At 38.1% G+C, this 17,966-nt stretch overlaps 1 protein-coding gene across 2 annotated transcripts; it reads right to left on the reverse strand.

Moving 5' to 3' along the window:
- Positions 1 to 458: 458 nt before the first annotated feature.
- Positions 459 to 17,583, reverse strand: igfbp2b (insulin-like growth factor binding protein 2b). 2 transcript variants are annotated; one of them, XR_003277134.1, is made up of 5 exons: positions 17,003 to 17,583; positions 7,361 to 7,518; positions 5,013 to 5,153; positions 3,515 to 3,863; positions 459 to 3,429 (listed from the first exon to the last, which is right to left on the reverse strand). XR_003277134.1 is itself a non-coding variant. In XM_026217523.1 (4 exons), the coding sequence occupies exons 1-4, from the start codon at positions 17,343 to 17,345 to the stop codon at positions 3,705 to 3,707; spliced, it is 801 nt and encodes a 266-aa protein (XP_026073308.1). In that variant the 5' UTR covers positions 17,346 to 17,583; the 3' UTR covers positions 459 to 3,704. The 2 variants fall into 2 exon arrangements, 1 of the variants encoding a protein (XP_026073308.1); XM_026217523.1 differs by having other exon boundaries at positions 459 to 3,863.
- Positions 17,584 to 17,966: the final 383 nt, after the last annotated feature.

The following is a 17,966-nucleotide window of genomic DNA, read 5'->3' on the forward strand; positions in this document are numbered from 1 at the left end:
TCATATGCAGAAAAAATTTAATGTATTTTTATCTATATATCTATCTATCTATCTATCTATCTATCTAAATATATTTATATATACTGAATTAAATATTGAATAAAATTACATTTGATTACGATTTAATTTAAATTGTAATTAAATAATTTATTTAATTATGATTAAATTTTATGTTAAGTAAACATTGAATATAATAACATATCCTTGGCTCCATGTCTGAAAATCACAATTGTAAAGTTCATTTTTATTTATTTTATTTTATTATTATTTTATTTTTTCATTATCATGGGAAACCTGAAAAGAAGATGTCTAGTTAATCACCACTTACAAAAAAAGATCAGAAGGTCTTATGATTCATGTGCTTGGAAAGCATTAACAAGACAACACAAACCCCAAAAAAGAAATCATTAAAAAGGCATTAAAAAGAAAACCCGACAAATGAAACCATGAGTCGGAAAGGTATTTCATTTAATCATGCTGGATTTTATTACAAGAAGTTAAAACCAATGTCTATTTTAGCATGCATTTATGGCTTTTTCCATTGCAGTTGTACAGAAAACTCAGTTCATACACCATTCGCATGACAGTGGTCACAAGGAGCATGCTTCGAGTAATGTATGTTATTTAATACCACCGCATCTCGTGACACACAGGATATGCAATGAATTACAGAAGAAAAAAAAGCCATGTGAGATGCTGGCATGGCACAAGGAGTTTGGATTTGCTTAAGAAATTCCCACTGTCATTTGTGTGAGACTCTCCAAAAGCAGAGACCGGCTCTGACAGTTTTACACTGCACCAGATGGCAAGCAATCCTTCCCACCGTCACACTGGCTCCAGGCATGGCACAGCATTGAAACGTTCACACAAGTACATACAAACACACACACACACACCGCTCTGGCAAATCAATATGCCTGAAAACCACAGGGATTGGTTTCGCACTGTTTTCAAACTAGGCCAAGCTCGAGCTACCGTAAAATTTACTGTGCCACCGGAGGGCAATCTATTTTGGAAACAAACCAAAACGGAAAACTCGTAGCCCTCGTCTCAGCAAATCTATCCGTGAGGCACCAAAATCACACGAGGCTGTGTGATTTTGGAGAGCCAGTCCGTTGTGGTAGTTAGCATAATGCTAACTAGATAAAGTAAATACATGTAAGCTACTACTAAGAGTGAGCGAGATGTGGTAATACTGTGAAAAATACTGAAGGTTAATGTGGTAATATATCATAAAGGCTAAGCTACAAAAGCAAACGCTGGGCAGAACATGGTCTAACATGTTAGGATCAATGTTAAAGCTTAATCAACTTCTATTTCTGGATTGAGCTTTTAAATTCAACACTCACAGAGAGGGAGAGGATGGGAAAGCAAGAGACAGAAGGGGAAGAGATAAAAAGAGTAAGAGATACGAGTAGTGAATGAAAATATAACTAAATCAATGGATGACAAGCCTTGAATGGTGTTCGCAGACAGTGATGCCAATTTCCAGCGATGTGACACTAAGGCCACATGCAGTGGCATCCAGATGGCTAACAGTGAAAATAAGGGAATCGGAATTTAAAAAGTTGAAATTTATGAGCAGCACCTGGATTCTTGTCTCATTTCTGATCAGATTTTTAGAAGCTATGCCCATCTACAGAAGCCACAAATGACATCAGAAATTAGGGTTGTAGCTACGCCCAGTACAATCCAACAGTGCATTGATCTGGGAGCCTTCAGCGATAAAACTGTCTGTGTGTCCATTTGAACAGGCCATTAAAGATCACACCTGCTGACAGAGCAGGTTAACCCATGAAATCCCACTGGTCACAACTATTTAGATTCTAGAATGCTTCTTTTCTTTTTTTGGGCCAGTCATTTTTTTTTTTAAAGAAAATTATACTTTTATTTTGCAAGGATGCAGTAAATTGATCAGAAGTGACAGTCAAGTCATTTATAATATTACAAAAGATTTCTATTATGGCTAAATTCTGTTCTTTTAAACATTCTATTCATCAAAGACTCTTGAAAGGAATTACCGTTTCCACAAAAATAGGATAATCTTACCGATCCCAAAATCGACAAATTTACTTACTAATTAGTAACCTAGATATTACAAAATCAGATTTTTTTTTTTTTTTTTTTGTATAAAAACGTTCAGAAAAAAGAATTTGATTTCAAGGTTTAAATTGGATTTTGAATCCCAGGTTCAGATTTTGGATCCCACTGTATGTCACTTTACTGTTTGTAATTTTCTGTTGGATCTTTTATGACCAACTGAACCAATTTGAACCCAGTAGTTACGTGAAACTTTTTATTTATTTATTTATTAAAGTCTGCTGCATTGGGCTGTTCAAGGAGTAAAATGCATGTTTGCACTCAGCTGGGGAAACATGGTACAATAATTGGTTAAACAAGCTCACTCAACCCATGCACCATTTTACATTCCTTAACAGGACTCTCCAACTAACCCCGTTCAAGTGTTACACTGGGCAAAATCACCCTTGCCAACCGCCAACACATCCCACTGCAGATGAGAGTGAAGCAAGGTGAGGCACAGCCGCTGGCACTGCAGGCAAACCTGTGTTTATTTATAGGCACTTAACCCACTTTATATCAGATTTTTCAATGTCAGCCTTGTGTTCTAATCTAGCCCTCTGTCAGCGCATCATTAGTAAATGCTGATCCCCACTCTATAAACACACATATACACCACACGGTAGAGAAGCAGCATGAGAAGAGAGGTCTATCAGTCACCAAGAACAGGGTTTTCCAGATCTTGAGATCTTTGGAAGCGACTGCAATTATTGATTGTAAAAACACACTTCCATTTCAAAATAAATGATGCGTAATGAAGATCAGTAATATGTTTCAAAAAGGGGCCTCATTTTTAATTTAGCAATTGTTTGACATTTCGGGACTATCGTACCTTGCACTCCAATTGGTTAGATGGGGCAGCTATTTGCGGTGACACCGTATAGCAACTCACGTACATGGCACCTCTCAGTCTGAAGCAACTGAATGGAAACAAAAGCACTGGTTAAGAGACGCATTCTGAAAATGTTTTGAATGCATGGTCTTAAAAATGCAACACTTATTTGGAAAAATATTCAAAATAGCCAAAAAGCAAATCTCCAGCCCCTGCACAGATCCTTTCAAATCAGCCAAAAAAGACCGTTCTGCTTTCTCTATCACTATTTTTGGTTTCAAAATTTGGATTCACTGTTAAATCAATGTCAAGCTGCTGCTGTTGTGCATTTGTAGTTGCTGTTTGTGTCTGCCAACCAATGGTGCAACAAAAACAAAAAAAAACACCATTTTTATTGGGTCTCCATAGACAAAGGGAGATTTAAAGGGACACATCTTCACACCGAACAGCTGCAAATGCTGTATAAGCGACTCCCTGCAACCAGATTCAGTCACAAGATTAAAAGGCACCAGACGAGCCTATGAATAGGCAGAAAAAAGACAATCACTCGGAGTTAAATTTGGAGAACAGTTATCTGGATTTGAGAAGGGGAGGTTTAACTACCTGTCCTTGACTTGCTTGTCTTTGCTGGCATGTGACTTTCCACATTCCTATCGACAACACAGATCATACTATTGAGAAAATATACATACACATACACGTACAGAATTACACACATGCACATCGCTCTGGCACTCGATTTAACTCTCCTCGTTTGCAACCCGGGGCATCTTCCTTATGTGCAAGGTTGCATCTATTTCTGCTGCCTGGTGGGCGGTTCCAGCTCAGGACCACCGTAGTACTGGCTGCAGTTGGGGTCCCCCCTCACTTTGGGGGATGTGGGTATCTGTACACCAGTGTAGGGGTTAACGCACCAACACTCGCCCCTCTGTCCATGGCTGGACATGTTGCACTGGAACACAAGAGATAGAAGATGATGAGAGACTGGCAGGGAAACATTGGGGGCTAAATGAAGCTCCTGGCCGAGTACGGGGTGGAGGCACTGCCCCAAAACAGCCCTCCCGCCTCATTTGACCCAGCATGTCTCATTGACCCCTACAGAGAACTCCCAAAATGAGGTCATAATTGAACTGGACATAGCTGACGCTGAGACCCAAAATAGGCAAAAGACTGATTCTCAATTTTTTTGTCCTCCAATGGCAAAGAACAAAAACTGACAGTTATAATAATTACAAAAGGAACAGGATGATTGCAACACAATTAAGTATGGTGAGGTACACTGTTTTGTGCCCTGGGAACAGGGTTTTCATGTTAAAACAACAGACCTGTTTTCTTCTTCAGGACACGTTTGTGTTTAAAGCTCCAACATGTCATGCCAGGAAACAGAAATAAAATATCACGATTGTGAATATGATTGATAACTTATGAAGTTTTCAGTCATCAAGCTCGCTGTCAGCGGAATGTCAACACTACTGAACAAACTTTTTATGATATAGTGTATAATTAAATATATATATATATATAAACATTAAGACTTCTTATGAAACTCCTACAGCTAAAATGTGTGACATCTTTTTTTCTGGAAAATAATCTGAGAATCAAAAATAATATAAAATACATTACAAAAAAGATACATATGTGATTCTCTTTTCCTCTGATAATGTCTCTAAAAACCAAGTCAAGCCAGCTGACAGACGGGCTCGTCAGTCAGCAAAATTTTCATTAGCTTGTAACGCTCTGCTCAGATACGGTTGCCTTGGCTTTGATAAAACAGCCTTCTGTAGAGAATTTGGGAATGTTTTACACACAGTTTCTCTTTGGCTCCATCTTTGAGTCATTAATGAACCTTCTAAATGGAATTGGAAAATAAAACTACAGGAAGCTGCAGATTGTTGTGCAAAGGTTGTGCAATGTCTCATAGTCCTATTTCCCTATAGTGAAATTAACACCAGCTGCCATTCAAATGCGAGTACTTTTTGTCCTGCAAATTGACTCAAATTGACAATGGACAAGAAGACTCCCAAAGAAAAGCTATGTCAGCTTTTAATTTATGACCATGATGATGTCTTTAAAAGGTTGAGTCAAATGTTGGTCTTTTCACCTGCTTAAGGTTGTACTGTCCTGTCTTGTCACAGTTGGGGAACTTCAGGTCATAAAGATTTTCCAAAGGTCCCTTGTTGTCATGGAATGTAATTCGGGAGATGTTCTCCAAAACTCTATCCAGCTCCTGTTGACACTGGCTCTGTAAGACCAAATACACACAAACACAAACATGCATCTGAACATTTCTTCAACTCAAACATATTGAAACATTATTACATTCTCACTAGTTTATTTTGTCAATCTCCATTGTCTAAATACCTAAATGCAAACAAATATATATATATATATATATATATATATATATATATATATATATATATATATATATATATATATATATATATATATATTTTTTTTTTTTTTTTTTTTTTACATCAAATGCATAAGAGCACACCCCGAAAATGATATAAAAACTATTTATTGTGAGGGTATGCTATTACCAGGCTTTGTTTTAGATTTCAGAAATCTCCTTTGCAAGTTTTACATTGCTAAACAAGAAGAGTAACATCTGAAAAAACGTTAAATGCAATTAATAGCTTTTGTGATTTAAAAAAATCTAAACCACATGCATTTGAAAAGAAGCAAAATAAGTGATGGAGACCTGCTACAATTAGGCAAAAGATAGAAGTAATGTGACTTTCATATAACAAAAAGTTAGTTAGCAAAATCCTCAAAGAAACACTTATATAAGGAGAGTGAGATAAAAAGCAGGTCGGCGGCCTCATGAAACATTTGTGTGGCTGATATAAATCTCGTACTTGAGCTAATTTGCTGGCTTAGTTCTGCCTCCCTACCTCTCCGCAAGGACAGGCATCGGCATCAAAGACCATTCCTGTTTCCCGTTCCTTCTCTTTTTCCCTATATCTCTCATGATGGCTGCTCCCTGCTTGGCCCAGGATAAGAGGGCACTGGGGAAGAGGGCCTGCCAGGGATCTTATCCGTATCATGTGGATGAAAAGTGCTCCATTACAAAACAGTGAACTGTCATCGGACATTCTCCTTGAATGTCTGCTTTTTATGGGATACGAGATGGTTACACTACTGATTTATGACCCTCACAGAAAAGCTGTTTATTCGGTTTGGCTTTTTATTACCCTACCATTATCACTGGTTTGAATTTTTATTGCCTTGGCTTCTTCATTTTATTGCATCTACCTTTTTATAGTACTTTCCAACCTCCATTTGCTTTATCAACATATCATTTCGCCGTAGTTACTATTGCTTTCAGGTCAGCCAAACCAGACCCAGTGTGCTTCATAATACAGCTATTGTTGTCTTCACTGCTGTGTGTTTATGGTCACATTGATTGTCTTTTTGAAACTATTTCTTGCCCAACAGCAGTATAGAATATGCTCAATGAGGAGGAAAATATGAGCGGATGTAGGAGTTTTCCAGATCAATGCACTTAAGGTGCCTTTTAAATGGTGAAGATATGCTAATGACAACGTAAAGCAGACAGGCTTGATCTTATAAAGTTGTCATGCAAAACAAGCCCTACATCTGAGCTACTAAGAAACCTGCCAGAAATGTCATTTACTTCAATATGCATTTATAAAAAAAATAATAATTTGCCAAATTAAGTAAATTAGCAAGAGAATTTGTATACTGGCTCAAAACCTTAGATGATGCCGATAGAGATGCTGATTGGGGTGTTGCAGTGGTCACTTGGCTGAGGATTTAAGAGTCCAGGTAAAGCATGGTACAAGTCCAAGAAAAGTTAATTAACTCTCTGTGGACTTGCGTGATGGCCAAATTTGACAAGCACTGGCTCATTCCTTGTTTCAGCAGAGATGGCAGCCGTTTGTTCTACCTTAGCAATCAGTGTGACTGTGTGCTATCACCGGGCAGTGTTTTAGACATCAGAAATCACTGGTTAATTAGGTAACTAAGGAAATGATCACGTTTTTAACTGAAAACATAGCGAAAAAAGGCTTAATACGAAAAACACCCCACAAATCAGCTTACAGCAGTTTCTGCACAGCTCCAATCATGAAAATAACATACTGAAGCAATAAATTATGCACTGACAAACAACCTCAGACCACAGAATTATAGCAACATCAAATAGAGAGGGTTGTACAAAGCACATACCGTAAATCTGAACCCCAGAGGACTGTGTTAGGAAAATTAATGTTTAGCTGAAAGGAGAGTGTCTGTGTCATAGCGAGTGTGTGCGTGTGTTGTGTGAGCCTGTAGCATTGTGTATGTGGTGTGTTAGTCTGATAACCAGAAGAGGGCACTACTGTACTGAACACAGGTTTTTATTTCTGTTGGTCTAACATTCTCTGTGTTGTCATTTCGTATGAGTCGCTTCGGTGTTCACCAGTACTCAAGAGGGCCACTCACCTGTCTTGGGTGAGGTATTTTGGGATCATCCAGGGAGCTGTACATCCTGGTCCTCTTGTTGTTGTGATGCTGCTTCACAGCTATTTCCTTAATGTGCTGGTAGTTGTTTTCTTTGCCTGGCTTCTTCACTGGAGGGAACCGTGTGCTATTTACTTCTCCTAATAAAGGGAAGAGTAGGTTACAGGATTAAAAAATAAAAATGTAATTATTTATTTATTTAAATAAATAAAATAAAGATTTGTGTGTAATACTTAAAAATAAGTAAAAAAAAAAAAAAAAAAAAAAAAAAAAACTTTAGTTTAGTACTTCTATCATGGCCCATAAAATTCCAGAAATTGAATCGCTTTTTAAAAGCTATTCTAAATTAAATTCTGAATGCTGCACAACCCTGTAGATGTTGCATAACAAATGGACATTTATTTATTTATTTTTTTGGTCAATGAAAACAAACCAGTGTTCTGGCAGTGCATCAAAGCGACACAGAGAGAAAGTTAAAGGCTGGCATTAATGACCTGTGAAGAGGCCTGTGAAGAGATATGTGCCTTTTATGTAAAAATGTGCCTGGCAAATCATAAGTGAACTACTAATAACAAAAGATATACTTTTATTCCCTTATTTTATCCTTTTCTTATTTTGTGCTACACAGAAGAAAGTCAGTAATACAGGTTTGAAACACTATGAAAGTGACTAAATTATTTTAAATTAATTAATTTTATTTTTGAGTGAACTATCCCTTCAAGTAAAAAATATATTAATTGATAATAATTACAATAATTTCGAAAAATCTTTACTACAACAACATTTCATAGCATTATGCTCAAAAATAAATAAATAAAAACTTCCAATAACGAAGACTCTTCGAAAGTCATCTGACAAAAAGACAGTAAATGGGTTTGAAACGAAATGAGGATGAGTAAATACTGACAGAACTATTCTTTTGACCCCTTTAGGGAGCATCAAAGCTCAGAGACGCTGAACAAAACTCTGTATTTGATCCTGAATGTACTGTAACAGCAAATATGTATTAGGCTATGTATACTTTTGGACTTTGTATTGGGCGAATTAGTTACATGTTCCTTTTGGTAATATCACTTGCACAGAGCAGGTCACTTGGACTCTAGCCGGCCCTTTGAAACCCATGCCTGCATTGAAGTCTGCTCCTTTTCCTGGCCCATCGACATTAAAAAGCAGAACCCTCAGGCCTCGAGCCCAGAGCTGCTCGAATGAAGTCAACGCAGGGTGAGTATGAGAGCCTGAAAGGGGGCACTCTGAGCATTGTCCAGCATTGAATACTGTGGTCTAAAGTTTCAAGCCTAATTGTAAGGAACAGACCTAAGAATAGTGTCTGAAATAGCAGGCGACTTTGCCAGAGTTTGCCTCACTAAAGAAATTATTGGCGGGTGTGCTTCAGCAGACACCTGCCATTACGTCTCCTCGGAAGCATCCCTGTTCCACACTCTCATCCCTGGGCCTACACCAGCAACACTTCCCACTCACAGTTCCTCTCTCTTTCCAAAGGCTTAGTGTGTGGGCTGTGCGGTTGGGGAGTGGACAGGAACTCTTTCAAGGCCTGGGCCGGTTTGTCTCTCACTTCTCCCAAGGAAGCATGACATCCTGTTGAAAAGTCAAGTGCCACTTGTGAAGTTACACTGACTGTAGAGTTAGGGGGTGTGACTGAAGCGTGAATCCTTATAAGGGAAAACAACTAATGATTCCTAACACTGTGTCTACACCGGATGTGAGCAGTGCGGCACGACAAAATACTATAGAACCTGTGATCTATAATAGAGATTCATTATATATAGATCAGTCGATAGAACTCAATACAATCAGTGATGCTGTCTACACTGGATTCGGCGCGGCATGACACCACAAATCCCTGACAGTACTGCTGTCACATTCAATTTATGTCATGTTGACACACATTTCAAATGATTTTCAAAGGTCGCATCCAGTGTAGACTCTAGAGCGCGGCGCGGCGCCAGTGTTGCCAATTGGGCTACTTTAACACTGTTTTCATGTCCGTGGATTGAAACAACACCAATAATGTGATATTTAGCTTCTTGAATGTGAATTTTACTGGAAGATCCCCGCCGAAAAACGTGTATTTATCCACTGGAATGCCATTTTTACTGGAGAACGCAATTGGGCTAGTTTTAGGCTAGTTTTGAGTAGCAATTGGGCTAGTTTTGTTGCTAAAAACCTGGCAACCATGGTGTAGACACGGTGTAAGGAGAGATGACTGAGGACGATGGCGAATGATTTGCAGATCCTCAGTACCACACCGACAACCCTGACAGCAAGCAGTTTCGGTCCGGATTCGGCCCACATCTGGCCCGCATGGATTTCATGCGGGCCAGATCTGGGCCGAAACTATGTTGCTGTCTGGGAAACATATAATCTTGTGTTGTAAGTACTGCTGCTCCATAGTATAAACAGAGTACGTGTAATCGCGAATCTCGAAAGTGATAGTAAAACACGATGCCGGCGCAACATTGTGATGTCTATCAGCCATGGATGATCTATCCCGCCCAACCCTAATGCATATCAGCTTATCAACCACTTCATTTTCTGACAAATTAGTTATGTTTTCTATGAAATGTGAACATAATAATCAAAATAGGAAAGAAAGGAAACAGCAAAAACATCACAGAGACTGAATAATCTTTACATTCATCATTAGAAAAATATAATTTATTAGGGCACAACCAACATATGTGTCACTCAAAAACCAGCAAGTATCTCTATATGATGTACATGTAAGGTTCTGTACACATAAGATGCGTTTAAAAACAGCAAGATGGAATAAAACGGGGTCTTAACATTAAAAAAACCAGAGCATATGGTGAAGCATGCAAAATAAATAAAATTAGTTTTAAATGATAGGACTTTCTGTATATGATGCACATGTAAGATTCTGTTAGGATGAATTCAAAAACAGAGAGATGGACTACAAAATGGTAACCTAATACATTTTTATAATATATATATGTTTGGGTGTGTGTGTGTATTTTATTAACAGCATTTATGATGTGACAAGCCAAAATAAATACATTTTTTTTTTTAAACTGTTTTAAATTACAGCACTTTTTTTGCAGTAACTGTAATAGGAAAACTAAGAAACAAAAACACTCAAGGGCAGTTCTGCTCTGGTTGCATGCTACCACCCGTAATTAAGCATTTTACATCTTCTCCATCACTGCTGATTTGGTTTAATCTATGCATACTTCTCTAATGAGCTGAAACTGCAGGCTTTATCCAGGATTTATCAAAATGCAGAGGTCTGACAGCAGGATTATAAACAGCCGTATTGGTTTACAGTACAAAATCTACTGATATATACAAACATGCACTCAGCGCCACGCCACATGAAGCTCTTGTAACCAGTAAGCTCTGGTCAATTTGTGGATGAACTGAGGAACAATGCATGCTGGGAAGGCAACCCAAAGACACTGACATTGACTGAAACCTGTCCACAGTTTACCCATCTGGTTAAACATTTACAGAAAACGCTTTTTCAACCCACACGGCTAGGAAGAGCAAGCCGAGCGGCCATGTTGTTTTTCCAAACAGGCTGCAGTGAGCACGCTGGCTAACAGAATGTGTCAGTATGAAAAAGTAATGCAAGAAAAACATAAGCAGCTGCGATGCCCGTAAACCCAGCTCGTATCTGGCTCTCTTTATTCCTTAGATAACCATGTGGCTTTTTGTGAAGGTTGTAACTTACCACGGCGGCATGAAACAACAGAGCAGAATGTAATTTAATTTCCTTTCTTTTGTGGAACTACTCGACTCACAGGAAAGCTATGCCAGTGTCCAGCAAAACAAGACCAGGTGTGTGAGGGTTTTGTGAAAGCTAACTGTTGGTTTTGGTGGGTGCATAATGACTTCCCTTGGGAAGTGTTGTTATGGTTAACTAAAAATAAACTATTAAAAACATTTTTGGCAATTAAAATAAGGTTGAAATAAAATAACATTTAAATATTAAATGAAAGTACTAAAAATACTAATTAAAACAAAGTGCGAAAACAGATACAAGAGCTAGCTGACATTTGTCACCAATAACCACAAGCATAAAAACCACTTCTACTGTTCTGTTCTACACAAACTTCCACTGGTGTCCTCTATGTGTCCTCTACATCATTAAAACATCTGTTCAGTGTCTTAGCATTTCACACACTCTCTGATTCCACTTAAAAAAAATGTTCTGAGAAGTAATTTGTCACTATTCCCTACGAGCAGTTCCCCATTTTTTCTCCCCCATTTGATGAAAAAGCGTAAGATTTCATTCAACCTAAACTACCCACCCTGAGCCTCTTCTCAATGCACGGTGGATGCCAGCACTTTTATCTGTCTTACTCTTCTACTCTCCCTCGCTCTCTTTTATCTTTTCTGTAATTGCATATGCAAAGACTAAACAGCGATGTTGTACGGTCATAAATCAGAGGCCTGCTGAGGGAGCCTCGATGACTCAGCAGCCACTGTGCACAAAGGAAATGTTCTCTGCAGCCAAATGAGTTTCAGTCCTTGAGTTTGTGCATGAGTGCATGTGCTTTTGCTGATCATTTCTATAATAAAAATAGATTTCAACAACATTTTCTAGAGTCATGCAGGTGTGCAAAGGTGCTTCTGAAATAAAAGTTATATTAAATAAAAAATGGAGTCTGAAGAAAGTTCTGTCATCTTTTACTCACCTTCATGTCATTCTAAACCTGAATGCATTTATTCTTCTGTGGAATAAGCAAGAAAATGTTTTGAATAGCATTTTGGGTGATCTATGCCTTTAAGGCACTAGTATTCCTCAACAGCAATTTGATAATCAGTTAAAATTTGACAAATATAATGACCTAGTTTTAGTGTTAAGATTTGAGCCTTTGAGGAAACAGCTTGAAGTCGAAGTTTTCCTCAGGAAATGCCTTGGATTCATTTTGTGAAGCACTGTTGATCTCCATTTGGCACCATGGCAACTACAGCCTCCTGAGTGTCAAGGACTGCCTGAGCTCCAGCTTTAGACAAGTGGTTGAGCAACAAGCTTATAAAACTCAGAGATAACACACTTGGCATAGTGCTAAGCGTGGGTCTCAGGACGAGGCTTTGCTGAGTAGAGCTGTCATTAGGGTTACAGAAAGAATGTATTAAAAATTCTGGATCGCAGTTTTCAGGTTACACTGTGTCCTAAAAAATATTATAAAGCATTTTATCAGGTTCCTATTTTGAGGTTTGTTAATATCACCTATAAAATCACCTATATAAAAGTAAAAGATCCTAATTCTTCTCAGGCATAACAAAATGGGCCTGCTGACAGGAATGTAGCTGTGTGCAGAGAGGTATAAACACTATAAATGCTAGATTTGTATTCTTTGCACTAATTTTATAATGAATATACCTGATGCAGTTAAAATTGACATTTTCATGTGTATCAGTCGGGCAGGCAGGCAGCCAGCATTATATCACATGCTGAAAGATGGCTGGATGTGTAAGACTGTGTATTTTGCTGACGCTAGTTTTTCGTCACTCTAATCTGTGGTGGGTTGTCCAGGATGGCCTTGGGGAGAAAGGACACACCAGTTTTTGTGTGTGTTTTTTTGCTTGTTTGACACCATGACACTCCAGTTGCCCTGGAGCAAAAGTAACGTCAGGGCACCTACAAGAAGGCTCTGGTGTCACAGGTCTCGACAAGCAGCCGCCTCCCAAGGCATCCCCACTGCAGCACTGGAAAGGTGTGGAAAAGAGCATGTCTCAGCACATCAGACCCCGAAGGGATCCAAGGGCAATCAGAGTACACACGATACAAGGAGAACGAGGAAAAGACTGAAAAACAAACATGAGATACAAACCGCTAGCTTGAATAACATGAGATACTGTATATATTTAGTATGGTGGTGAGGAGGCTGATTTTCTGAATGGAATCAGTGCAAAAATTTGCAGGTGCAACTTTTTACCTGCTTTTATCTACGGTTGAATTGATATAATTTAAGTGAGCATTTTATTTTTAAGTATATTAATTGGTGTCATTTTGGATTCATCAGACTATGTTTTCTGGTTCTGTCATTTTATCATCATCCACATTGAGTTGCATGATGACATCATTGAATCAACAATGAACTGACTGAAAAAAATAGACTGTTTTCTATTGTCCTCTTACATAATCGACACTATTTTCTGGATGAACACTGTAAAGCTGCTTTGACACATCTGTATTGTATATTTATGTAAAACTACATAAATAAAGGTGACGACTGTCAGAAGCAAATTATTGTACATTGACTGATGCTCGCTTCGAGCGGTGTTGAAACAGTTAACTAGTATGATAAAAAAATATTTAGCGATAACTGATGTTAAAATATATATTTCAATGAAAAAAAGAAATGTTTCAAAAATGTTAAGCTAAATAAAACATTTAAAAAAAATAAAAAGAAATAATAATGAAAAGAAATTGCTTAAAATTACAAAAAAAAAAACTTAAAATGTAAAAAAAAAAATACATATGCTAATTCATAATATTAATAAATACCATAATCGTATAGAAATAATGTAAAATTACACTGGATTAGAGAAACATGATGTTGTAGCATTTTATTTTATTTTATTTTTACTCACTCTCATGTTGTATTAAACCTTTTTCATTCATTCATGAAGCACATACATTATGTTGGGCTGAATTTTGAGTCAGATTTTTATTCCTCACAAATTGCCAAGCCCCCAAAAGCTCAAAAGTATTATAAAAGTATGGTTAAAAATGTAAAAAAAAAAAAAAATCTATAGTCTATATAGCTCATGCAAGGCGTCTGAAGTCATATGATAACTTTTGTGCAAGGAGCAGACCACAATTTAAGACTTTCACTAATCTTAAAGTTCACAAATCACAAATATAATTTGCACTATATTCCAAGTCATCTAACTTAATATTAATAATCTTCCTCTCTCTGCTATAGCTTTGAAATATCATATGTAGAACCAATGGTGTTTATCATCAAATCTGGTGTGACATCTAAATATTCCAGCTTTTGTTTACTTAAAAAATGACTAGATTTGTGAACTCTTTAGATTAATGAATAATGGCTTAGATTTCGGTCTGCTCTTCGAGACTTCTAACGAAGTTGTATATACTTTTATGGTGCTTTTTGTGTATAAACTGCCATCATTTGGAAATCGAGCAGTTATTTTTGGTTGGAAAAACATGAAGATTAATAAATGTTGACAACATTTTGTCCTTTAAAATCCTTTAAGTGCCATGCTAAAGGTCAGATTGATGACCGAGTTCCTCAGTTGTGTGTTCACACACACTGCAACATAGGCCTAGTTCTTCTCAAACCCCTGGATATGGATAAAACATATTCTAGACTTCTTGAAACTGATCCAAAGTTATAGACAAGGGAACATTATGTAAGCCAGCATCTGTGCACTGGTTAAGTGTCATTACTCTCATCAGCTCCTAAGGCATGCTGGATCATACTTGAGGCAGCTGCCTATGAACAATGCTAACTACAGGTGGTGCACTATGCTCACAGTTGAGGCACAAATCTAAAGTGAGTTTTCAGATAATTAAGAGATGCTCAGTTGGATGAAACTACAGGATTCTGAATCTAATCCACCAGCCGCAGTGCGGAATGAGCCTTCATTTGAGATGCAGTGACTGGGTGCCAAATTACAACATTTTGTTAATGCTATACAGATGAGTGGTCATTCCAGTAAAACACAAAGGCAAGCAGAGAACACAAAGAAGAGGATCAGAGGTCCTGGATGTAGCACCTTGTAGTGAGTTTTCATAATTACAACATTCAGAGTTCACTGCATTAACCAGCCTCTTTGAGAGCCATACAAATATAATTTGCCGTCGTCTTTGTATGAAAAATGTATGTATACAAAGAAAATAATACAGTGCCAGAAAAACATGATTGTGAGTAATGGTGAACTTTAACGATCTTTAGAGCCGACAGTATTTTCTGTTTATTAGAAACCTGTGTTGGAATGGCTTGGAAATGAGCAGATTAACTGCTGGTGCTGGGCAACCCTGTTGCTTTGTGTTTACTGGTATCCCAAAATACACCACACAAACACTGCACAGACAGTGCAGTGGGGCAGATTCACAAGGGTGCCTGGATGGGCCTCAAAGTTCAGTGTGAAAAAGTCCAATTTGTGCCAGGCGGCATTAGCCTTTCACCCTTTAATTTCTTGGAAAATCCAACGGCACAACAGGATTGCAGCTGACAATTAGTTTCAAAGCAGAGGCATTTGGCACCATTTAGTCACCATCAGACATTTGAAAATTCTTTATTTTATTAGAAAATTAGGTCACATATTTCAGTTGCATGGCAAAGGGTTGAAACTGCTCATCCTGGCCTCTAGAGCAAAAGACACGGCCTCTGTTGACACCCACATGGCATTATACAAATGAGATTATCAAGGCAATAGGCAGCATTGTGCATAATACACTTAAATAGGAATATTTCCCAATTCAGATAGAACTAGTCCTGGAGAAAGTTTCAAAAGACATATGTACAGTTTCCTGGATGAGTGCGTGTAGTGATGTCCACATCCAGACACTCCCACCCGGTCTAAGGCTGCTGCTTACTGATCTAATCTGACTGTATCATAACCTAACGACTATAATGATAAAAGCTTGGTTAATATGGTGCTTTTCAATCCATCCAATTAAACTAAATATAACATGGTTTCCAAAAATTTAGACAATGAGTTTCCATAGTTTTTCCAGTTGTTTGTGACCACAGATAGGCTTAACATAATTAGAACAATTTGGACCTGCAGCAACTATAGAAATGTTTCATGATTTTCCAGTCATTTATTTCTGAATGAAGCCTGTTCCCACCGGCAGCGACCTGCATTGATGAAACGACCTGAACTCAATGACCGCTGGTGACAGGACGTGGGTGTGTCCAGCAACTCAACATGAGAAAAAGTTGAGAAAAAACTGAACTTTTGCTAAAGTGGAGCACCATGTTATGAACATATTTTCTCCACAAGCTACATATTGCTCTATAAAAATTACATTTCTAAAATCCATAGAAAATAATTACTTTAAACTCTCTCTCTCTCTCTCTGTATATATATTGCTTCCAATTATCTTTCATGTTGTTTAAGAATACTTAAACACTTAAACTTTTACTTAAAAAAGGTTGACTAGGTTTTTAAGTTTCAATTTCTAGTTGATTAAATATCAGAAAATTTGTTCTAGGCTATATATCATTATTATTATTATCATTATTATTATTTCCGTGAATAACCATGATTTTTTAATAGCCTAATGGATTTATTCCCATGACTTTCACAAAAAAATTCCAGTTTTATCACTGCCTGACATTCCCAGGTTTTCCACTGCATTTCCATTATGTACTGATATAAACAAAATCAAGCTCGCATGAGCAGATGCACCAGAGGCAGTTAAGACAGAAGTTGGTGATCTAGCAAAGGGGCTATATAAATAATCAAACAAGATGGTGGAGGAAAGGGTGCCAGAACAAAGACCCTGCTCTAATATTTGATTCAGGGTTGATTTCCCAATTCCTGACACATGAACAGGAGAGGAGAGACATCAAAGTGCAGCATCATCCGTGTGATACGCATATATTTCGTCAGTGGCTGTGCATCAATTCATGTTCCCAAACAAGTCTTGAGACTCACCGCTGTGCCATGACTCCTGGTTGGTCATGGTGGGCTCCAGGTCCACTTTGTTCTCGCATCGCCCGAGTCCCTGTATCAGCTGCTCCAGCGGTAACTCTGAATTGGCGCTTGGGTAACACCTCAAACCGCTGCCGCATCTCGGCGTATAGACTCCGCACAGCTCGCCCTTCTGCCGGGCACAAACCGGACAGCAACCGCAACCCGGTTCCCTGACAATCTCGCAAGAGGTGGTGAGCTTGGGACACGCCGCCTGGCGCTCCGCGGTGCAGCTCGGGCAGCGGAACACGATCTCCCCGAGCGAGCCGTGCAGGAGCAACAAACTGCAGAGCAGTGTCGAAAACATGCCGTTATCTTTAAGTCTGACAGATGTCGGTTTTCTGCAGGAGACTTCAGGTGGAAAAGTAAAAGTGCGTTTGGGAACAGGTGAGGTTCGCCGGAGAGCTCTGCTGGGTCCTATTTGCTGTCATGTTACTCCGAAATTACATCACGTCAAAAGCTATTCAAATACAGATAGACAGGCTTGGTAGAAAATGTGCGACTGTTTCGTACTTCAACTGCGAGAGATATGCTGCTTGTTTTGGGGAAACAAAAATGTTAGCTTGTGTGTTTGTTATGGTTGCCAGTAGCCTAATGTTATTTTTCTTAAGTTTAAATTGTAGTTACAGTTACAGCCCCAAAAAATAAATAAATAAATAAATAACTTCCCTCTACGTTTATCTTTATACTAAAAAAACCAATTATGTATTGACTGACATTTTCTATTAGTTTTCGGTGCAAATATTAAAAGTTTCTCTTGTGCTACTGACCTTATGGTGCACATGCACCACCACGCTCGTTGTCTTCTGTCTTAAGTTTGTATTCCCACAAAGTTAAAGGTATGGAATCACTTTTGTGCCAATAAAAATGACTTCTTCAATAAACTTGTAAATCACAGGCAAAATCTTTGACTCCATTTTTAATACAC

This window comes from Carassius auratus, chromosome 34 (assembly GCF_003368295.1).
Source record: "Carassius auratus strain Wakin chromosome 34, ASM336829v1, whole genome shotgun sequence".
NCBI lineage: Eukaryota > Metazoa > Chordata > Actinopteri > Cypriniformes > Cyprinidae > Carassius > Carassius auratus.

Excerpts from the sequence above, each read along its gene's own strand:
- igfbp2b (XM_026217523.1), bottom strand. The coding sequence starts at position 17,345 with ATGTTTTCGACACTGCTCTGCAGTTTGTTGCTCCTGCACGGCTCGCTC. Across the intron at positions 7,519-17,002 it reads CCAGGAGTCATGGCACAGCG|GAGAAGTAAATAGCACACGG; the intron begins GTGAGTCTCAAG and ends TCCCTTTATTAG. Across the intron at positions 3,864-5,012 it reads GACAGTACAACCTTAAGCAG|TGCAACATGTCCAGCCATGG; the intron begins GTGAAAAGACCA and ends CTTGTGTTCCAG.